We start from the raw sequence: 21,298 nt of genomic DNA, 5'->3' as shown, positions 1-21,298 counted from the left end.
AGTGAAATACCCTTTTAAGTTGACTGAATAGGATCTGTTGTGGGGTTGGCATGTCTGGGGGTCCCGGTTTCGTTTTTTCAGTATTGCCATTAGCTTTACATTAACTTTCTTTCTCTACTTCATAGGTGTCAAAGGTAGGCTGTTAAAGTGCATGAGCCTTGTTGCTAGAAACTCCTTCCAATTCCATAGCAAGCTTTACCTCACAAGAGTTTTTGGCTAAATTACGGGAATGGTGTCGATCAGGTGGTAGATTCAAATACACAATTGAAGGACTTTAGTACATACAGACAGAATTATCCTAAATATTTTGACTGTTTGGTTTTATATGGGCATGTAACAAAAATGTGATATAAGAGTTAGGCTGGGTTCACAATGCATTTTTGCATTCCATTTAACGTATACATTTTATGAAAAAAAACTGATGTAATTGTGTGCAATCCATTGGGATCTCTTTTTTTCTATTGACTTCCAATAATAAAAAAAGTGGGGGTTTTTTTTGGTTGGCCACGTTTTTGTGTATGTTAAAAGTAACCATTTAAATACATATAGGTGAAATGGACTGCAAAAACGCAGTGTGAACCTAGCCTTAGGCTCTGGTATCTGTTTAATGTGGAAGCCACACTGCTCTGGTAGATTCATAGCATGACTGACACTAGAAGCACCTGATGGACCACATTGACTTATTATTCCACCAAGGTGTGCATTGTTCTGACAGGACATTCCATACCAAAATAGTTTTCTTATCTATAGTAATGTAGGATGTAGCACCTAACACAGATGGTAACATAGCCTTACATTGCTATGCTTTAGCTAATTTTTTACACAGTTTTATTTTTCAGAGAAGACACTTTACATCTAAGCTGTCTTTCTTTTTTTAATTCTCCATTCATTTGTACTGTTAATGTAATTGTAATTGTTTTTGCATGACGGTTCCATTGCTCTTCCTCAGTTTACTACAGATCTTATTTTAGAAAAAAAAAACATTCATAATTTAGTAAAGCAAAATGACAGCTTTTAAAATTAAAAGGGCAAACACTTAATTGATTCTTCAATACAGGCTTAGGGCATACTGTGAAATCCCTTTCAAAATGCCTCTCTTCACACTGCTTGAGCAGCCAGCAAGTGCGTATTGAATACAATGGAAAAGCCACTTCTCGGTGAATGTTGAAAGTGTTTTTCAGATTATGTTGCCTAGTGACCCACCAAATGACTGGAAAATCCAGCTGCGCAGTAAATGTTTCATAATTAACCAGAAATGTATTTTCTTATCATTTTTTTTTGTATTTGTTATGTGGTTATTTGAGTGTTTAATTATTTGTTCTTTTTACCAAAATATAAAGGCACATTCTCGTGTGTTCTAGCTCAAAAAAATTGTTTATAAAATGCAGAGTTGTCCATTTACTTAGAGAGGATTGAATACCTGTTATTCTGTAAAAGTTCGGACACTGTCCTATAAACACTAAGGGGAAGGTTTATCAAGGTTGGGCCCCTGGCATACACCACGGAGAAGGTACAGATTCTTGCCTTCTCCTTGGCATACACCAGCCATAATCCCCGCTCACCTGAAGGGGGCAGCAACAAGGCGGGAAGGAGGTTACTAGTATATAGTGCTGAGATGCAGAGTAATCACTGATAAGTATATGGATGTGCGACCATGTCTGTTTTTTTTTCCCCCAGAGAATTATCTAATTTGTCAAGGTTTAAGTGCACCTCTCGGTAAATCCATCCGGGAAATGGGGTGAAGGGCTTTATTTAAGACTGATGTACTTGTATGCCCCCCTAAGGCCTCAAATTGAAATCAATGGGTCTTTTTTTTTCTCTCCGTAAATCAGGAAACTGATTTATTGACAGAAAAAAAAACTGATGTGTGAATGATGCCAAATACATTTGTTTTGTAATATTCAATAGTATTTCAGCTAGAATAAATACAGATTATAATATGTTTGCTTATAAAATACAAGCGTTATTTAGCGGCCTATTTGCAAGTTGTTTAGTACTCATCCCACAGAAGTATAATTAAGAAATCTTTACTGTACAGAGTTTTGAAACTCGAGTTATCAGTTTAAGATGTTTTATTTCTTTTTATATATATATATATATATATATATATATATATATATATATATATATATATAATTTATTTACTTTTAAAGTAACATTTTTTTCACCTGTTTCACAGAAAACATTCTCTGAAAGGTGGAGACTTTCAAGATATTAATGAGGGTGAAGAAAAAAAGAAAAGGGAGTCTAGAAAAAGTGGCTTTCTCAATCTTATAAAATCAAGATCCAAGTCTGAAAAGTCAGAACGTCCACAGACTGTTATAGTGACTGAAGAACCGCCATCTCCTAAGCCATCGGTTAAAAGTCCTGTCCCTGACATGAGTAAAAAGGATAAAGTGACTGATGGCAATGGAGCTGTGAGCTCCAGTGCTAGTGCTGGAAGTAGTGAGAGATCAGAGGAGGTAAAAACACCAGACTCTTTAGAGGAGAACTTGCAGCTTGATGATGGTGTCAAGGCTGAGCGGGGTGACAGCAAAAGCAGCCCTCAGAGTGGAAGGCGATATGGCGTCCAAGTGATGGGAAGTGGCTTGTTAGCAGAGATGAAAGCAAAACAAGAAAGAAGAGCAGCAAATAAGGTATGATGTGTAGATGTGATAACAATGTCCTGGACAACCCAAATTACCTTCATTTCTATAAACTAGTGAAATTGTAATGTAACTTTATATTGGGGACTATGTCTGAGAAGTAAATGCATTCCCAGAAGTTAAATCGAACATGTTATAAGGTACATGTACACAGACCAAGTTTGCATGAAATCCATTCAGCCACTGGAAGTTCTGGTATCCGTGGATACAACCGTCCTAGCACGCTGGGTCTGCGCACTTCCTGACCGGTACCATTTAAGTGTGCTCAACTTAAGATAATTTGACACCCTTCAGAATAATGTATATAGATTCTAATTAATTTTGTCCTTTAATAGTGAAGCACACAGTTTAAGGTTATGCTGAATACACCATATGCCATTGTACTAGGAGCACCCATCTGAGTTTTGATATGGCATGTACTGTATGCAGGTAGTATGAATGCTGGATATTGTGCAAATAACTTTTGCAAAGTTAACCTTTTACTGTATGCCTGGAGGGATGGGATATACTGTGGATATATGTGTAGAGAATGTTACATTTCTTTGTTTTCTATAAATAAATCAAATGAAATTGGTTGTCTATGATGTATATAAAATGCCTGCTAGGGTTATATACCGACACAATGCAGCATACTGACCTGTTTGATGCCTGCTGTGTCCTGCCACACTGCTTCAGTCTTCCCTGCCGCCCTTGTTTAATGACCTGCATGATGCGCTCTCCCTGCTCTTCTGATGATATCCCAGGGTATCCTGTAGCCATTCACCAGCCTCAGCAGTGCGGTCTACACAAGAGGCATACCACAATGGGAATATCCTTACATGCACTACATACAAAGCAAAAACGAAACCCCTCCTATTATTATAATACAGTGCTGCTTTTATTAGTTTAAATCAGGCCCGCTCCTGCCATGAGGCGGACTGAGGCTTCTGCCTCAGGCGGCAGCTCCTGTGTTCCTGCAGGGGGCGGCACAATCTTCCTTGCCACTGTCATTTTAGTGAAGTCGGAATCCAAATGGCAAAAAAGGAGATATTGTCCTCGCGCAGACCATAAGTAAATTTCTGGTTTATTGATACATAAAAATCCCCAGGTAACGCGTTTCGAGAGCCCTCTGCTCTCTTTATCAAACCTCCTGCGGGTGAGAGTCCTCAGCAGCGACCATCTTCTTTCAGTCTCCTTGATACGCTATATAGTAGTTGTGGCTTATCACAACTACATCAGGTGAGCACAAATCTGTATGTTTGCCTATGGCCGATGGCCATTTCTATTTATGGTGTTACGCTATGAGGCGCTCTGCCTTGTGCCTTTTTTTGTCTATATCTTCATTTTAGTGAAGTGTAACTTCACTAAAATGACAGCAGCCCCCGATCTCCTAGCAGTGCTCAGTCCCTGGTCCGGCCCCCTGCCGCCCTCCCCAGGAACTGCCGGGCTACGTCTCTGTTATGTGTGACGTCACCCGGCAGTCTTCCTGAGGATTGGGTAAGAGCCTGCACGGCCGGCCACAGCGCTCCACACTTGATCCCTCCTCTGCCTCAGTCCTCAGTAGTGAGTATTACAACCAGGGTAAGGGGGGAGGCTGAGGGCGGTGATTGTAGGTTAGGGCTGGGGGAGGGCACTGTCTGGAGGGAGGGGGATCAAGGTCTCAGACTCGAGGGAGCCAGCCAGGTGTGAGCCAGAGCCAGGCCTGTATGTCAGGGATTACAGTCACTGTGTTGTGCTCCGTGTGGGTGAGGGATCTCAGTCAGAGCCCGTACAGACAGGGCAGTGTGCAGATAGGAGTGTGTGCACACTGGAGAGAGGACACATCATCCGTCTTTGTGACAGCTTCTGATCCCGGCTGATGTGCAGACTGATAAGAGCAGCAGAGCAGCCTTGTATCTCGTGAGTGTGTGCCCCTCCTCCTGCCTGTGCTGGACTCCAGCCCCCTCTTCCACTACTATGCTCAGTGTATACCGCAGTCTGGGGCATAGTGGTGGGGGTGGTATATATGGCTGCACATGTGGATATATATGTACTCTGGGGCCCCCCGTGTACATTTATATCCACATGTGCTACTATATACCACCCCCTCCACTAATATACTACAATGTACATATGCATCCACATGTGCTGCCATATATACCCTATACTGCCATATACCACACTATATTGTTAAATAGTGTGGAGTAGCATGCTGCCATGCTGTGCAGACTAGTTAGTAATGAAGCGCACAGCTTGTCTGGATCCAGCCCTTAGCCTCTCTGCGCTGAAACTTGTAGTACAACAATTTCAGCTTAAATATTATGCCAGGTTCTTTATAAAGTAAGGGGCTTATGATGTTCTGCAGCAGCTGAGGTGTATCATGAGGTTCTGTAGCAGCTGAGGTGTATGATGATGTTCTGCAGCAGCTGAGGTGTATGATGATGTTCTGCAGCAGCTGAGATGTATGATGAGGTTCTGCAGCAGCTGAGGTGTAGGATGAGGTTCTGCAGCAGCTGAGGTGTAGGATAAGGTTCTGCAGCAGCTGAGGTGTATGATGAGGTTCTGCAGCAGCTGAGATGTATGATGAGGTTCTGCAGCAGCTGAGGTGTATGATGAGGTTCTGCAGCAGCTGAGGTGTAAGATAAGGTTCTGCAGCAGCTGAGATGTATCATAAGGTTCTGCAGCAGCTGAGGTGTGTTATGAGGTTCTGCAGCAGCTGAGATGTATCATAAGGTTCTGCAGCAGCTGAGGTGTGTTATGAGGTTCTGCAGCAGCTAAGGTGTGTTATGAGATTCTGCATAACATCATAATACACATTGAAAAAATAATAAGTTTACTGATAGCTGTGGTATTCACATGGGAATAGTTGATAAACAATTGATTCTAGGATTGGGGGGGGCGCCATTTTTAAATTTTTGCCTCAGGCAGCACAAAAGCTAGAATCGGCCCTGGATTAAATGATGCATATTTTAAGGATCTGAACACTTTAAGCTTTGTCACTAGTATGATAAAACTTGTTATGTAAAAGAAATATATAATTCTTTGTGTCTGGTGTCCTAAACATTTTGTGAAATTGTGACAGACATGGGTGAGTCTTATTAGGATGCTTTTCCTTGAGAACCACCACACAGTCTCACACCTGTTCTTACTCAGAGATCGGAAATAAAACATAATATATTAAAAGTCTAGTAATTTGATGCACCATTTAATAATTGATGGTCTCTGCAGAATAGAGGATGGCAAGGCTGCAGCCACAGCAGCATCTGTAGATATACAGCTTAACAGCAGTAAACAATCCTAATGAAGGCTTATGGTCCTCTGCCTCCACCTAGTGTTATATTCTAATGTCCTCACAAGTCCACTGAATGCATATATTCATGGTCCCTACAATAATGTAATGCATTGAGAATTCACTATTAGGGTACGTTCACACTTACCGGATCCGCAGCTGATTTTCTGCTGCGGATCCGCAGCAGATCCGCAGCAGATTTCATTTGAATAACTGAACACAGCATCAAATCTGCATCATTAAATCTGCTGCGGATCTGCTGCAGATCCTGTAGGTGTGAACGCACCCTCAGGCTACAAACACACTTGCCGGATCGGCAGAGAGTCATCTCGCTGTGTATTCGCAGCGAGACTCGCTGAGGATCCCGGCCCTATTCTTTCAATGGCAGACAAAATCGCAGCAGAGATGTACATCCCTGCTGCGATTTTGTCTGCAGCCCGCCCCATTAACCCCCCGGCCGCCGGAGATTATACATTACCGGGTCCCTGCTCCTGCTTGCTTCGGGGCAGGAGCGGGAACCCGGTAGTGTATAGCCTGGCCGCCCCCCTGCTGCCCCGATCGCCCCCTCAGCAGCACTGATCACCCCCCGCAGTCCCCGCATGCACGATATTCCCCAGCCCCAGCCGCACGATCCCCCCCCCGGCCGCACGATCGCCACACACACTCCCCCCCCCCCCCCCGCAGCCCCCAGCCACAAACCCCCCAACCACCAACCCCCGGCCGATCGTGCGGCCGGGGGCTGCGGAGGATCGTGCGGCCGGGGGCTGCGGGGGATCGTGCGGCTGGGGCTGAGGGATATTGTGCGGCGGGGGGCAATCAGTGCTCCTGAGGGGGCGATCGGGGCAGCAGGGGGGCGGCCAGGCTATACATTACCGGTTCCCCTCTCCTGCCCCGAAGCAAGCAGGAGCGGGGACCCGGTAATGTATAATCTCCGGCGGCCGGGGGGTTAATGGGGCGGGCTGCAGACAAAATCGCAGCAGGGATGTATATCCCTGCTGCCATTTTGTCTGCCATTGAAAGAATAGGGCTGGGATCCGCAGCGAGTCTCGCTGCAAATACGCAGCGAGATAACTCGCTGCGGATCTGGCAAGTGTGTTTGTAGCCTTATTGGATTTACTTGTCCAGTTCTGTTGTTCCTCCGTGAAATAATGGATACTGTGGACATCAATCATACCTCCTACCTTTAAGCCAGGGATACCTAGAAACCTAATGTGTGGATGGGTCCTTATACAATGGGTCTGTAATACAATGACATGACCTTACTGTTTTCCTAAGGGTAACATGATGTCACATGTTGAACATCTGAACATGAGAAAACACTACAAAAAAATGCAAACTTTCAATCATAACATTGCCTAGGACCTTGTTTCCCTTAGGGAGGCAACAGTATTATAGCTATCCTGCTTAACCATATTTTATTATATAGCTCTAGTCTGTATGTTCAACTTAATGGGGGTCAGGGATTGTATGTTTTTTTTCCCCCTGAAACAACTTTTTATGGACAATGCTAACACATATTGCCAAATGCAGTACAAACATTGCATTCGGTACTATTTTTGTCAGCCATCAGTTGTAACTCCATTTTACATACCATATGGTCTATGCCTGTTTATTGCTATCAGTCTACTAATTGTGCCTATCAAGTACAGCCCCCTGCCCCTCTTGTCCTATTTTTGGCCACTTAAATCAGTTGATAATGCCATTAGTAACCACTTTTAGTACCTACTATAGAGAATGAATGTTTACCAAGTGTTTGAGCTATAATTGGTATACAACCATATGGGTGAAATACATTTAGCTCTGATTCTGGGCATGTGCCAGTAAGTAACTGGCAAACGACGTGTGAAAATACACCTGCAACATTGAAAGGGTTTATTTATACTCATTGTTTCTCTCTTTTTCTGAAACAGAAACTGGGCAGTGATGTTGGCAGTAAAGACTTGCTGGATGTTGAGAAAGCAGATGGAAGCGGAGCAGGTTTGTTTGCTTTAATGACTATACGGTATATTGAGTATATGATAAATAGTCTAACATATTACAGCACACTAATTCTGAATCATCATAGACTCAATTCACACAGACCCAACCCCCTGATACTGTGTCATGTGACAGTACTTTGTAGTCTTGTCTGACTCTGGTCTCGCTTGTTTTTACTGATTAGAGACAGATTTGTGTTCTTTTTATAATCTGTTTCTATTTTCTTACTGTAAGAATTTTAAGTTTACTTGTAGTACATTAACCTGGAGCTGTCATCTTGCCTGATCTGCTTCAACAGCAGTTAGTGACTTGCTTTACAGCAAACTTCTTGGACATAGACACAATAGGGCAGATTTATCATCTGCATCCCTGGTGTACGTCTTTCTGTGACATAAGCCCTGCTTGCCCGATAAATGCTCAGGAGGGGTCAAGGCAGGAAGGAGGAGCGTGGCCACAAACCATCATAAATCATGGCAGCAATCTAAACCTGCACTCAAGCAGGTGTAGATGTCTGTGTGCATGGCAGGTGCAGGTACCGCCTCTAAGTAAATCCAGTGTGCACCTCTTAGTAAATGCGCTGGACTGCTTGGGGATGGGGCTTTATTTAAAGTTTAACTATCATTCATTCAGCAGAAAATGCTGTTCAATTCCTGGCGCCGCTCTCTCTGTTCCGGCTTTAGCGGGAGACTGATTTTTTTCAGCAACGCCATTGACTGCTTCGTATACAGCAAAGAATGATTGTTACACTTTAAGAACAGCATAAAAGTATGTAAGTCTTGATTAATGTCTGCCAATAAACATCTCCAAACCCTATTCTTTGTATGGGACACATTTGTAAACATGCTCTGTAACCTCTGTGACCTAAACAAAGGTCAAAGGTCAGAGAGGTGGAGGCTGATCTGTGAACTTCATCTGCTGTCACACAGCAGCCTCAGATTTGTCAGATTTATTGAGAGGTGTGTGCCTTTAACTAAATCTGGCATGAAACACAGGGGCAGTGGTTTAGTTAAGAATGTGTACTTTGTTCTTTCTAATTGCTCCATGTCACTGACTATACTTGTATAAATTGCAAGATTTTGTGTATGTATGTGTGTGTGTATATAATATATATATATTATCAGTCGCAATAGCCTCAAGATAAACTGACACAGTTCTGTAAAATTATTATAATGTGGCTGGTCCATGCTGCTATTTTCAAGACAATCCCTTTAATAAAATCTTACAGAACTGAAACTAATCACAGAAACTTTGAAGGCATAAGATCCTTTAATAATTAGAAAAAAATAAATAAACGCAAAGGTATTTAAATTTGTTAGTGCTCGTGTAAATATAGCTAAATTAACTGTTTTGCTTCTCCAGTTCCTAAATACTCTATGACAAGAGGGGATTCGACAAATTCTTGTCCAGAAAAAAATGTAAAAAGTGAAGTTAAGTCAGAAAGCAGTGTACGTTCCAAAAGTTCTTCTAGTACACCAACCAGTCCCAAACCACCTCTTCAGTCATCCAAGCCTTCCCTATCAGCACGTCCTACTGTGCCTCAGAAGCCCAGAAGTGGTTCCCGCACTGGTAAGAGTGATGTAGCTGGTAAATGAAGCATAGTACTGAAGTGTGATATGGTCCAACTTCTTCCAAAGACATGTACAGTGGTGCCTTGGATTACGAACATAATTTGTTCTGGGACCGCGCTTGTAATCCAACTCACTCTTAAACCAAAGTAAATTTTCCCACAAGAAATCACTGAAATGCAGACGATTGGTTCCACACCCCAAAATAATATTTTTTTTTATTCCGAATAACATGTAGAACAGATGAAACAAACAATGAGAAACAGCTGAATATGTGATTTTATCAGTTACTGTACAGTATAGCAATCAGCATGTGGGGTATAATGTATAGTAAGGGCATACATAAGGGCATCACCATAATGCAGTAGTGTAGTACAAGAGGCTAAAATAGAGAAGCAGGGCTGCTGTCAGAGGTCTGTGTGGTCACAATGGGGAAGGGGTGTGTGTTCAGCATGAACCAATCAGGAAGTGAGAATCACAGAGCTGTGCAGGAGGACAGTGACAGAAATTTTATAGACAGCAGTGTGAATGGTGAGTAGAAGTGCAGCCACATTATAGCAGGAATGGAGAGGATGGGGAACACAAGGGCTGAGACATCTGCCATGATTTGAAAGGTGAGGGAGACTTCCTGGGTCAGAGTACAATGCTGTAGACCACTCTGTCCAGGCCTGCCCCTCCCCCACTCCCGCTATCACCCAGTACAGGGAGCTCTCAAATCAAAGCAATGCTCTTAAATAGAGTTACAATTTTGAAAAACTGTGAGCTTTTTATTTCACTTCGAGAATGCTGTTCTGCTGCTATAGTTAAAAAAAAAAAAAAAAAAAGCAACAATACTTACCTGTCCACGCTGCGACCATTTACATATCAGGTCCTTGTTAATCTTCATTTACTGATTCCCATCTTGACAAAAGGAAATTCCTGCATTTCTCTGTTAGCTGCAATTCTGTTAGATCACGGAGACACATATTACCTTACATATATCTGTCTGTTATTCCAAAACATAGAAAAATGCTTTTATTATATAGTAAGAAGAGTCAGCGACTTTTCTGAGCTCCTAAAGTGCAGCAAGCTGTAAGGGTCCTATTAGTCCTATTAGCAATTTTTAAGGATAATTGTTCACAAACTAGATTGTTTATCGTTAACCTAAAATTGTTTACCTTATTACACAGAACGATAGTCGTTAGTAATGATCTTTATAGCAATCGTAACTACAATAGTCTACTTGATCTGATCCCAGCAAAAGAATGAACGATGTGGAATTACACTGAACGATTGATTAATGATTATTTTAGGGTCAGATCTAAATCAACGATCAAAGACATACACACCATTTTTTGATCATTGCCTGCAATTACACAAACAATTATCATTAAAATTTTAGTGATATAGCAATTTTCCAAATGATAATCATCCCATGCAACCTCTATACTCCCCCCTCCCATACCTGACCCTGCTTGGTACTCGGCTTCCAGATGTAAATCAAGCAGGGAGGGGGGAGAGAGAGGAGGCATTCCAGCCTCCTTGACTCCTTGCATTAATAAAAGCATTTCTCTACATCCTTGAAGCACACTTGGATATATGAAAGGTAACATGTGACTCCTTGACCTAACATCTACAGTATCTAACAGTGTCAGCAGTTTGAAACATGAATTACAGCTGACAGATTCCCTTTAAACCCAGCCTAACCTACTAAAATGAATGTCAGATAAATCCTGTAAAGGTGAAGTCCGGCTTGACCCATTTGCTCGGGAGGATAAAAGAAATAACATGCTCTAACCTCCCCCCGTTCCAGCACTGGTGGCCTCATACTGCCGCTCTGGTCTCTGGCTGCTTTCTGGTCTGAGCAGGGACCCAGGTCGTGACGTGTGAAGTTACTCAGCCAGTCAGCGGCCTAGGAAGGACCCCACTACTGGGACTAGAGCCGGCGGTATGCAGCCACCAGTGTTGGCACGGGGGAGATAAGAGCACTTTATTTCTTTTATCCTCCCCCTCTCCAGCACTTGCTAAAAATATGGGTCTGAACAGACTTCTCCTTTAAAGGAGAAGTCCCACCAAATAAAAAAAACAGGTTAGGAAGCCAGGGGGTGCTAGAAAATAATAAACAAACTATACCGACCTAATCTCGTGCCCCGGAGCGCCACTCCAAGGTCCAGCTGACAGCCACCGGTGTCCTGCAGCTCTTCCAGCTGCAATATCATATACTGGGCTAAGTGACTGCCCACTCCAATAACTGGGGTGAGACACTGCCCCAGTCACTGACTGCTGGGTGGGCAATTGTTTAGTTGCACCGTGACGTTGCAGGTGGAAAAGACGAGTACATGACATACAATGACATCCGGCGGCCGTCAGAGGGACTTGGGAACGGTGCATCGGTGGCACAGGGACAGTTGAGTTAAGATTGTTTATTATTTTCTTAAACTCTCTTTTTTAAGTTTGGTGGGACTTTAACTGTGAGTGTGTGTTTCAGTGTTGGGGTATTTGTAAATTCGGCTAAGATTGTTAGTCTACACAACACTATGCAATATGATAATGACAACATTACTCCTTTGTAACTGTTAGCCATGATGTAACATATATTGTTCTAATAGGTTCTGTGTGAGATATGTTCAGCATAATAATGTCAGATGCTATCATAAGCAAACTAAGAGAAAATAAATATTATAATGGATATGGATATGAAGGTGTTACAATTAAAGGGGTAGTGCAGGGTTTAAAAATTATTCTCTAAATAACACACTTTACAAAGTTATACAACTTTGTAATGTGTGTTATGTAAGTGAATGGCCTCCTTCCCCATGTCCCCCCACCCCTGGAAGCACAGTTTTGCTCAGCCAATCGCGGCTGAGCAGCTGATGACGTGGCAGAGGGGGGCTGGCATGAGGGACGGCTGAAGCGGTCCTGGTGAGTAATCTGGTGAGTATACTGCACCACACTTCCAGGGGTGGGGGGACACGGGGAAAGGGGCCATTCACTTACATAACACACATTACAAAGTTGTATAACTTTGTAATGTGTGTTATTTAGTGAATAATTTTTAAACGCCGCACTACCCCTTTAAAGCGACTCTGTACCCACTGCCCCCCCCCCCCCCAAACCCCAAACTACTTATTACTTTTTGTAGTTTATGTGAAGTCCATTCTTCTGTTATGTTTGTCCAAGCTGGTTGAGCTTTCGTTCGGCTAAAAAACAAACTTTAGTTGAGGAGATGGTGTGTCCAAGAGGCGGGCCGAGAGCGTTCGTGCCAAGGTGAAGCGCCGCCTGTGTGGTCTTGGTCTGCATCTCCCCCTCCTCTCGTTCCGCCCTCTGTCCGCCCTCACAGGACACGTTGTTGTTGCGCCTGCGGCGTTGTCGTGACATTGCGGGCCACGCTGCGCGTCGTCCACGCCCTGTGTAAGCGATGCGCTTGTGCCTTCCCCGCCTCCCATGTCTGTCTGAGCTGCCTCCCATGTCTGTCTGAGCCACCTCCCATGTCTGTCTGCGGCCACCAAACCCCCCGCTTACGCTCTTTCCATCCGCGTCCTGAGTCCTCTTCTCGGCTTCGGCCGTTGTGCGCCGTAGCGAACGTATCCCGCGCAGACGCAATGACGCTTTAGACTGGCCGGAGAAGAACGGTCACGTCACTGCGCCTGCGTGAGATACATTCGCTACGGCGAAGAGAAGAGGACGCAGGACGCGGACGAAAAGAGCGTAAGCAGGGGGCGTGGTGGCCGCAGACAGACATGGGAGGTGGTGCAGGGACAATGGGAGGCAGCTTAACACAGAACGTGGACGGCGCGCAGCGTGACCCGCAACATCACGGCAACAGCGCAGGCGCAATAACAATGAGTCCTGTGAGGGCGGACAGAGGGTGAAACGAGAGAAGGGGGAGACGCAGACCAAGACCACACAGGCGGCGCTTCACCTGGGCACTAGAGGAGAGAAGATATAAATGTATAGAGATATAGAACGAAGAAGAGAAGAGCAGAAACATTTATTGACTACCTAATTGTATTTTGTTTCTCAAATGTTAACAGATGAAATCCCTGAATCTCCGTCTGGGTCCTGCTCCCCTAAAACCACAATTCTTCCCTCTGTGCTGAAGAGGGCTCCATCAGAGAAAGAGAAAGATGGACCCAGCAGCCCCCAACCTTCTTCTCGGCCACTTGGAGATGAAGGTATGATTTTCAGCATTCACAATTTAATGCATCTAGGAAGATCAGCAATGATCAGATTTTACTAAATCAAATCAAAATTGTACTTAATTTTATGTTGTAGCTAATTATTTTTAATTCATATCATCTCTTTGGGATGGCCATATTAGAGAAGCATAGACTTCATTTTTGCATTTCCTGTCAGTAGATTGTTTATATGTGCAAATTAGTTGAAATTTCATAGATTTTTTTTGAGTTTCTGGGGTAATAGAGTTCCAGTGATTATGGACGATTAGTCCTTTACTCCTTATGGTGCTTTACACAGGCAGATTTATCTAACAGATTTTTGAAGCCAAAGCCAGGAACAGACCATAAACAGGGATCAAGTCATAAAGGAAAGACTGAGATTGTTCCTATTTTCAAATCCATTCCTGGCTTTGGCTTCCAAAATCTGTCAGATAAATCTGCCTGTGTAAATGCACCATTAGTCTAGTAAGATCGTTAGGCGCACTGCCACGCCCCCCTAGCGAAACCCAGCCGGCCCGCTCCACTTTTAGAGGCGGATTGGTGATATGGGGGCGGGGAAGTGCTCCTAATGGCACCCTAGTGCTCCAAGTGGTTTTACCAGACAGTGGAGTGAAAGATATACCTTCATCCTAGGCAAATCTAATCTGCTGATAGCTCCCCTTTAAGCTTTAACCCCTTAATGACAGCCAATTTTCATTTTTGCGGTTTTGTTTTTTCCTCCTCGTGTTTAAAAGGCCATAGCACTTGTATTTTTTCCCCTACAGACCCACATGCGCCACTAATTTTACTTTGCAATAACAGACTTAATTTTTGCATAAAATATGCTGCGAAACCTAAAAAATTATATGCGCAGTGAAATTGAAAAAAGAAAAAAGCATTTTTTTTTATTTATTTTTTTTTCATTTTACACTGCTCGTTCTATGGTAAAACTATGTTATCTATATTCCTCGAGTCGTAACGATTAAAACGATATGCAACTTGCTTAACTTTTCTATTATTTGATGGCTTTTAAAAAAATAAAACCTGTTAAAGAAAATAAATGTTCCTTAAAATTGCTCTATTCCCAGGCTTATAGTTCTTTTATCCTTTGGTCTATGAGGCTTTGTGAGGTGTCATTTTTTTGCGCCATGATCTGTACTTTCTACAGGTTTTGCGCTTACGCAGTTTAGCGTGTGGGATCAGGAATGTGATAATTTAATAGTTCGGGCAATTACGCATGTGGCGATACAAAATATGTTTGCTTGTTTATTTATTTATTTTTTATTCTAAAATGGGAAAAGGGGGTGATTCAGACTTTTATTAAGGTAGTGTTTTTTTTTATGAAAACACTTTTTTTTTTAAACTTATACATTAATTAGAAGTCCTCCAGGGCCCCCCTCTGAACTCCCCTAGCGATTAGATGGCGTAAATATACGTCATCCGTCGTTAAGGGGTTAATTATCCCCTAGACGACCCAGGACGTAGAGTTACGTCATGGAAGTCTGTCACCAGACGACCCTGGACGTAACTCTACGTCCTGGGTGTTTCTCCGGCTATGAAGCGCGCTCCGGAGCGGAGCACGCTTCACAGCTGGTGGGGGCCGGCTGCAATCAGCAGCCGGGACCTCACCGGTAATGACACGCTGCAGCGATCGCGCTGCCGCGTGTCATTAACCCCTTAAACGCCTGCGATCGTGGCGCGGCCACAGCATTTAAGTGTAAGTGACAGGGGGAGTCCCCTATCACTTACTGATCGGGACCCCCGCAGTGTGACTGCGGGGGTCCCGATCGTTAAAACGGGCCGCCAGAGGTCTCTCACCTTTCTCCGTGCGGTCCGATCGGCGATCTGCTACACTGAGCCTGCACAGGCAGGCTCAATGAGCAGATCGCCGATAACACTGATCAATTCTATGCCTATGGCATAGCATTGTACAGTGTGGGCAATCAAAGTATTGTATGTACAAGTCCCCTAAAGGGACTTCAAATGTATATAAAAAAAAAAAGTTAAAAACACCAATACACTACCCCAAAACCCCTCCCCCAATAAAAGTTGAAATCACCCCCTTTCCCATTATATAAATAAAACATAGAAAAATAAATAAACAAATAAACATATAATATACCGTAGCGTGCGTAATTGTCCGATCTATTAAAGTATAACAAGCGTTATTGCGAACGGCGTACACGAAAAGAGGGAAAAAAGTGCGCGGATTACCCATTTTATGTTACATATATATATATATATATATATATATATATATATATATATATATATATATTCATAAAAAGTGATCAAAACGTCCGATCTTCACAAATATGTAGTAATAAAAAATATAGATCATGGCGGAATAAATGACGCCCCATACAGCCCCGAAGGGGAAAAAATAAAACCGTTATAAGCGTCACAATAGGGCCATTTATATTATTAACTATATTATTATTAATTGCCAAAAAAAAAGGATTTCATAAAAAATATATATATATAACAATAGAGCATCTATGTAACCTGCATATGGTTGTGTTCGGACTGACCTATAGAGTAATAGTATCATGTCGCTTTTACCATATAGTGCATTACGTAGACACAGGAACCCCCCAAACGTTACTATATTGCATTCTTTTTTTACGATTTCACCAATTTATATCTTCATAAATAATATATTTGGAATTCCATCATACATGTTATGGTAAAGTGAAAGACGCTGTTACAAAGTACAACTATTCCTGTAACAAACAAGCACTTACATGGCCTTGTAGATAGAAAACTGAAAGTGCTGGAGCTCTTAGAAGGGGAGGAGGGAAAAACGAAAGTGCAATGATCAAAATTTGCGCAGTCCACTGGGTAATTTTGGGCCTGGTCCTCAAAGGGTTAAACACAATTTTTGTTGTGATTCTGTCAAAATCATGGCAAAAATAGCTCTACTTTACTGCGGTTGCACAGTTCGCTGCAAAAACACGTAATTAACACTAATTAAACGTCAAATGGGAACATAGCCTTAAAGGAGAAGTCCAATCTCAGACTTTTCTTTCAAAAGAGATGGGGAGGAGGTTAAACATAACAACATGCACTTACCTGGGACGTGACATGTCAGGCCTGCTCAGCCAGTGAGCGGACATAACAGTTATCTGCCTCAGCCTCTGGCTGATCGGGCCTGACGCGTCTTGTCCCAGGTCCCCACTTAGACCTAGAAGCTCCCGGGGGACTAGGAACCGTAGTGGGACAGCGGACCCCAGCTCTGGAGTCGGGGGGAATAAGTGCAAGTTGTTATGTTCAGCCTCCTCCTCCCTGGCCCTTTTGAAGAAAAAAAAAAATTCAGAGTCTGAACTTCTCCTTTATTAAGTGTTCCTAGGTACTGTTGAGCAAACCTGTCTAAATGTTCAGATTCGGCACTGTTTTCCAAACCTTCGGCATTTGATCCCTTACAGCTGCAGAAGTTGATTGTTGCCCTAGTGCTGCCAGGAAAACATGGATACAGTTTATGGCTACTGTATGTTCACACAACGCAAGTTCTGTAGTAATCACGGGCGTTGTTGAAAATCAGCAGCAATGGCCAAGATTACTACGGAACTTATATTGTGCTATAGCTGAGGGAATGCCGTCTGGACTGTATACACATAGTATACACTCCGGCCAGGATCCCTAGCGGCGCCGCAAAAAACTGACATGTTAGCGTTCGCAGAGAACCTGTCAGTGATCACAATGGAGTGCGCAGCTCCGGCAGCCTACTCCATTGTGTGCAGCGGGGAATTTAGATGCTGGCGCACACTGATGTGCCTGCATCCGAATTCAGCGGGGGTGCCGGGATGATCTTCTCTGACACCAGCCGTTCCGTGACCCGACCAGGTCACAGAACAGCCGGTGTCTCACACTGTAGAAACATGGCTTATGGCTGTATCCATGTTTTCCATGACTCCAACTTCTGTAGCCACAGAAAAAATTCAAACAATGAACAATCGGGTTTGGAAAACCGTGTTGAACCTGAACATTTTGACAGGTTTGCTCAACACTACACGTTAGTTATAATCAGCCTGTGTAAAAGTCCTTGTTACTGACACATGCGTATGCAGCAGTACTGGTGTACCGCTGTATGCTATACAGGCAATCTTTACAAGTCCCCTATGGGGAGAAAAAAGTAAGTTTAGTGCAGAAAGTTAGTGCAGAAAAATGAAAAAATGAAAAAATAAAAAACGGCACGTGTGGCCTAAAAAAATGCTCACTATACCCCTAAAAAAATTCCTTGAGGGGTGTGGATTACAAAATAATGTCACCTTTTAGGGGTTGTGCATATGCCAAATGGCGCCCTAAAGCTAGTCCAACAAAATCTGCACTAAAAGTGGTGCTCCTCTCCCTTTAAGCTCTGCTATGTGACCAAACAGCAGTGTATGGTTACATGTGGGGTGCTGCTATACCCAGGATAATTTGCACAGCAAATTTTGGTGTGGACATACTCTGTTCCTTTTTGAAAATGAGTAACTTGTTGCTAAATGTACATGTTATTTAAAAATTTTCATTATTGCTGCATAATCTCCATAAAATCCACAGCATATCAGCCCTGTGTGAATATACCCATAATCCGCAGTAGCTCCAAAGAGGAAGAGAGATGTGAGGTCATCAGCAGGAGGGGCCAGGCCACATTTGCAGCTGTCAGGTTACATGTTGCTTGCCTTCACCTGTTTCCCATATTAGCTCCCTCTGCTGATCAATAGTGGGAAATAATGTTAGCTCCCTCTGCTAGTCAATAGTGGGGAAAAAAAATTCATATAAATACACTTTACCTTTAGATAAAAAAAAAAAAAAAAAAAAATTAGGTGACACATTGCCTTTAAGTTAATTTTTAATCTTGACTGTTATTTGTGTGTACTAAGAACTGCCCTCTAAGTACAGTGCAGATATAAAAGTTTTGTTTCTAGTGTTAATGCTAGTGGATCAGGACCCTATGGGGGTGGTATCATCACTTTCAGGACACTCGTTCTTCTTTATTATAAATATAGTTCTTAATCATATTAGCTATATGTTTGAGGGTCATTGCCCTCAGGGAAAATAAAATATTTGGAGCCAGTTGAATGGGAGATGTCTTGCCTCACAGCATTTCCACAGATACCCTATAACAACTCCTTGATGCATTAAAAAAAAACCCACAGCCCCAGATACTTGGAATGTACACCTGGGAGATCAGATAACATCACTCTTCTGATGAATTTACAGTCTAGCATTTCTTGTATATACAGGTATATTATGTAAGTGGTCATACATCACATTTGGTTCCTTTTTGTAAGAGAACAATTGGTTTCAGACACTTGGTGGTGCTGTGTGCTCAGTATTGCGGCTGCAGAGAATGTATACATAATAGGGTATGCTCTGAGTATTTCCATGAGGGCAGAGCCATGTTCTGTAAAACCTGACTGACATCAGCGACTGTTACAGAAACATCTGTGCAACCTAAGTGTAGTAATTACTAAAGAAAAAAAGAAACTGAATGCAATTCACTTATTTGTTGGGGGAATGTGTATGTTCCATATTTATTGTCTGTGATGTTACAGGAGTAAGAATACGTTGTGTTTGAGGGTCCAAGGGAACCTTTACAGTCCCAGGTTCCCCTGATGGGTATTTTGTAAGTGTTTTTAACATAGATTTAGGGATTCAGTACTTTTTCATGTCTTTGATCTATGTTTTTCTTGTGATTTTATTGTAATAATAAAGAATTGTATATATATTTTTTGAATATATTGTGGCCTTCCTTCCTTCCCTCCGGTTTATTAGTGATCCTGTTAAATGTGAGAAATGGTACTTTACCTTTTATCAGTGCTTCTCAAACTATGAGGTGCCCCTTGCTACTGGTAAGGCCCAGTTGTGGAGGTAGTTTTAATAAAAGTGACTATAAGCTGCATAATCCTTTCCCCGGCTGCAACAATCTCAGGTTTAGGAACCTTATTGGCTCATTTTGTAGGTATTTTAATGTTCTATAGCGTGTACAATACAAACGATGAATAGACTCAGCAATAGTTTTTATTTTTCCATGGACTTTCACCACAGAAGGTGAGGCCCAGCATCTTCTTGATCTGTCTGGTGAGGCCCAGGCATCATTCTCATTGTTGGGTGAGGCTCCAGTAGAAAAAGTTTCAGAAGTGCTGCCTTATATCAATATACTGCATGTGGACTCTCTGCATGTCTCTTTCAGTATAGTAATAATTCAGTTGCTATGATTAGGTATATAGAAATATTGTTGATCTGTGACCTATTCATATAGACAGCCATTGCACTTTATCCTAATAAATATTTTTTTCTTTTTCAGCTTCACGTCCTACAACTCCGTCTGACTCATCACCAAAAAAGAATCACAACCAGTCTCCAGATGGGCAAGAGCTAAAGTCAAGGTCATCAAGTAAAGATTCTCACCCACGCAGCAAATCCAGCGACTCTGGAGAAGAGGCTGATAAAGAATTTGTTTTTATTTAAACTTCCTTGACATTCTGTAACATTACCTGGAATTTCTTTTACTCTTAATGTTAATTTAGTATGATTTCTTTTATGAGCAGTCCTACACACTTGTTGACTTTTTGTATGTCCTTGTCCTCCAATTTCCAGATTCTCCGCACTCCCCAAACAATGGTTCACTAAACCTTAGAGTCCCTGTGCACACGGCTGTGTTACAGCCGCTATATATGCATGTGTATTACAGCCGCACGTGCCAGTGTGATGCCCTGAAATGACAGCTGTCAGCTTGGGTCACCAGACCATTGGTGACAATTGTATCCGTAATACAGATGCAAAAATGTTGCTGTAATACGCTGTGTGTGGGGACCCGTAACTGTCTACCAAGTACTTGAGGAGGTACCGCTGTCAGCAGTCTCATGTCTTTTATGTATGTAAGCTGTTGCACATTGTAATTAACAGAGCACACTAATGACAAGTTATTTGTATAAATGGTAAATACCTATATATACATATATATAAACAAATCTCTCTCTACGTACATATATAAATATATATATATATGATGATTGGATACACTTTTTACATCCTCTGGTAGGATATTTTCTCTCCATCTTGTGCTTGTACATAAACTACTACTTTCATGCACTTAAAAAAAATTATAAAAAAAGCACAAGCACTGAAACCCCTTTAAAGACAGTAAAAAGAGAAGCTTTTATAGGGAAATAAAAAGACAGATGCAGCGTATAATCTGGTTCAATGATGGGAGTATGAGATGCCGTCCTAAGTTTTAACATTTTGCTTTATTATACCATTTTCTGAAAAGAAAGGACTAACACATCTGTAAATAAATAGAGGAAGAGAACTTTTTGACAATGCAGTAACATAAATATTCACTTATATGACAGGTTATGGGGGTTTTATCTATGTGTATATTTGTATCAATAAAACAATTTTACAACTTTAAGATGACTTCCTTTTCTCTTGTATTAGCTCGTGAAATGTTACAATTGTTATGTTGTTAGTTTTAAAGGAAACATCCACCTGGTCATGCCACCATTCAAACAATGCCAAGTGTTTACAGTATGTGGGGGGTAATGTGAACCACCTTGTTTTATTTCTGCATCAGGGAGGTATTGGGCCAGCTATAGCAGCTATACAGTGTGAGACCCCACCAGATACAGTAGCTCCTAATTTTGTGTGAACAAACACTGCAGTATGTGTTCCTTTTGCCCTGTCCTTGAAGTTACAGCCAAACAAATATTTTACAGCATACTGTACTGGTATATTAGAATG

General features: G+C 42.2%; 1 protein-coding gene across 1 annotated transcript in view; it reads left to right on the top strand.

The window, feature by feature from the left end:
* The window catches only part of CARMIL1 (capping protein regulator and myosin 1 linker 1), a 198,219-nt gene extending 177,250 nt beyond the window's left edge, over positions 1-20,969 (top strand). Inside the window, exons 33-37 of the mRNA XM_069957911.1 lie at positions 2,180-2,636; positions 7,803-7,869; positions 9,229-9,435; positions 13,448-13,588; positions 19,863-20,969. Of these exons, the coding sequence (XP_069814012.1) occupies positions 2,180-2,636; positions 7,803-7,869; positions 9,229-9,435; positions 13,448-13,588; positions 19,863-20,026 (1,036 nt within the window). The 3' untranslated portion in view covers positions 20,027-20,969. The remainder of the gene's footprint in view (positions 1-2,179; positions 2,637-7,802; positions 7,870-9,228; positions 9,436-13,447; positions 13,589-19,862) is intronic.
* The last annotated feature ends 329 nt before the right edge of the window (positions 20,970-21,298 follow it).

This window comes from Dendropsophus ebraccatus, chromosome 2, assembly GCF_027789765.1.
Source record: "Dendropsophus ebraccatus isolate aDenEbr1 chromosome 2, aDenEbr1.pat, whole genome shotgun sequence".
NCBI lineage: Eukaryota > Metazoa > Chordata > Amphibia > Anura > Hylidae > Dendropsophus > Dendropsophus ebraccatus.
The sequence above is the reverse complement of the archived record's forward strand: the minus strand, read 5'-3'. Positions and strand labels throughout refer to the sequence as shown.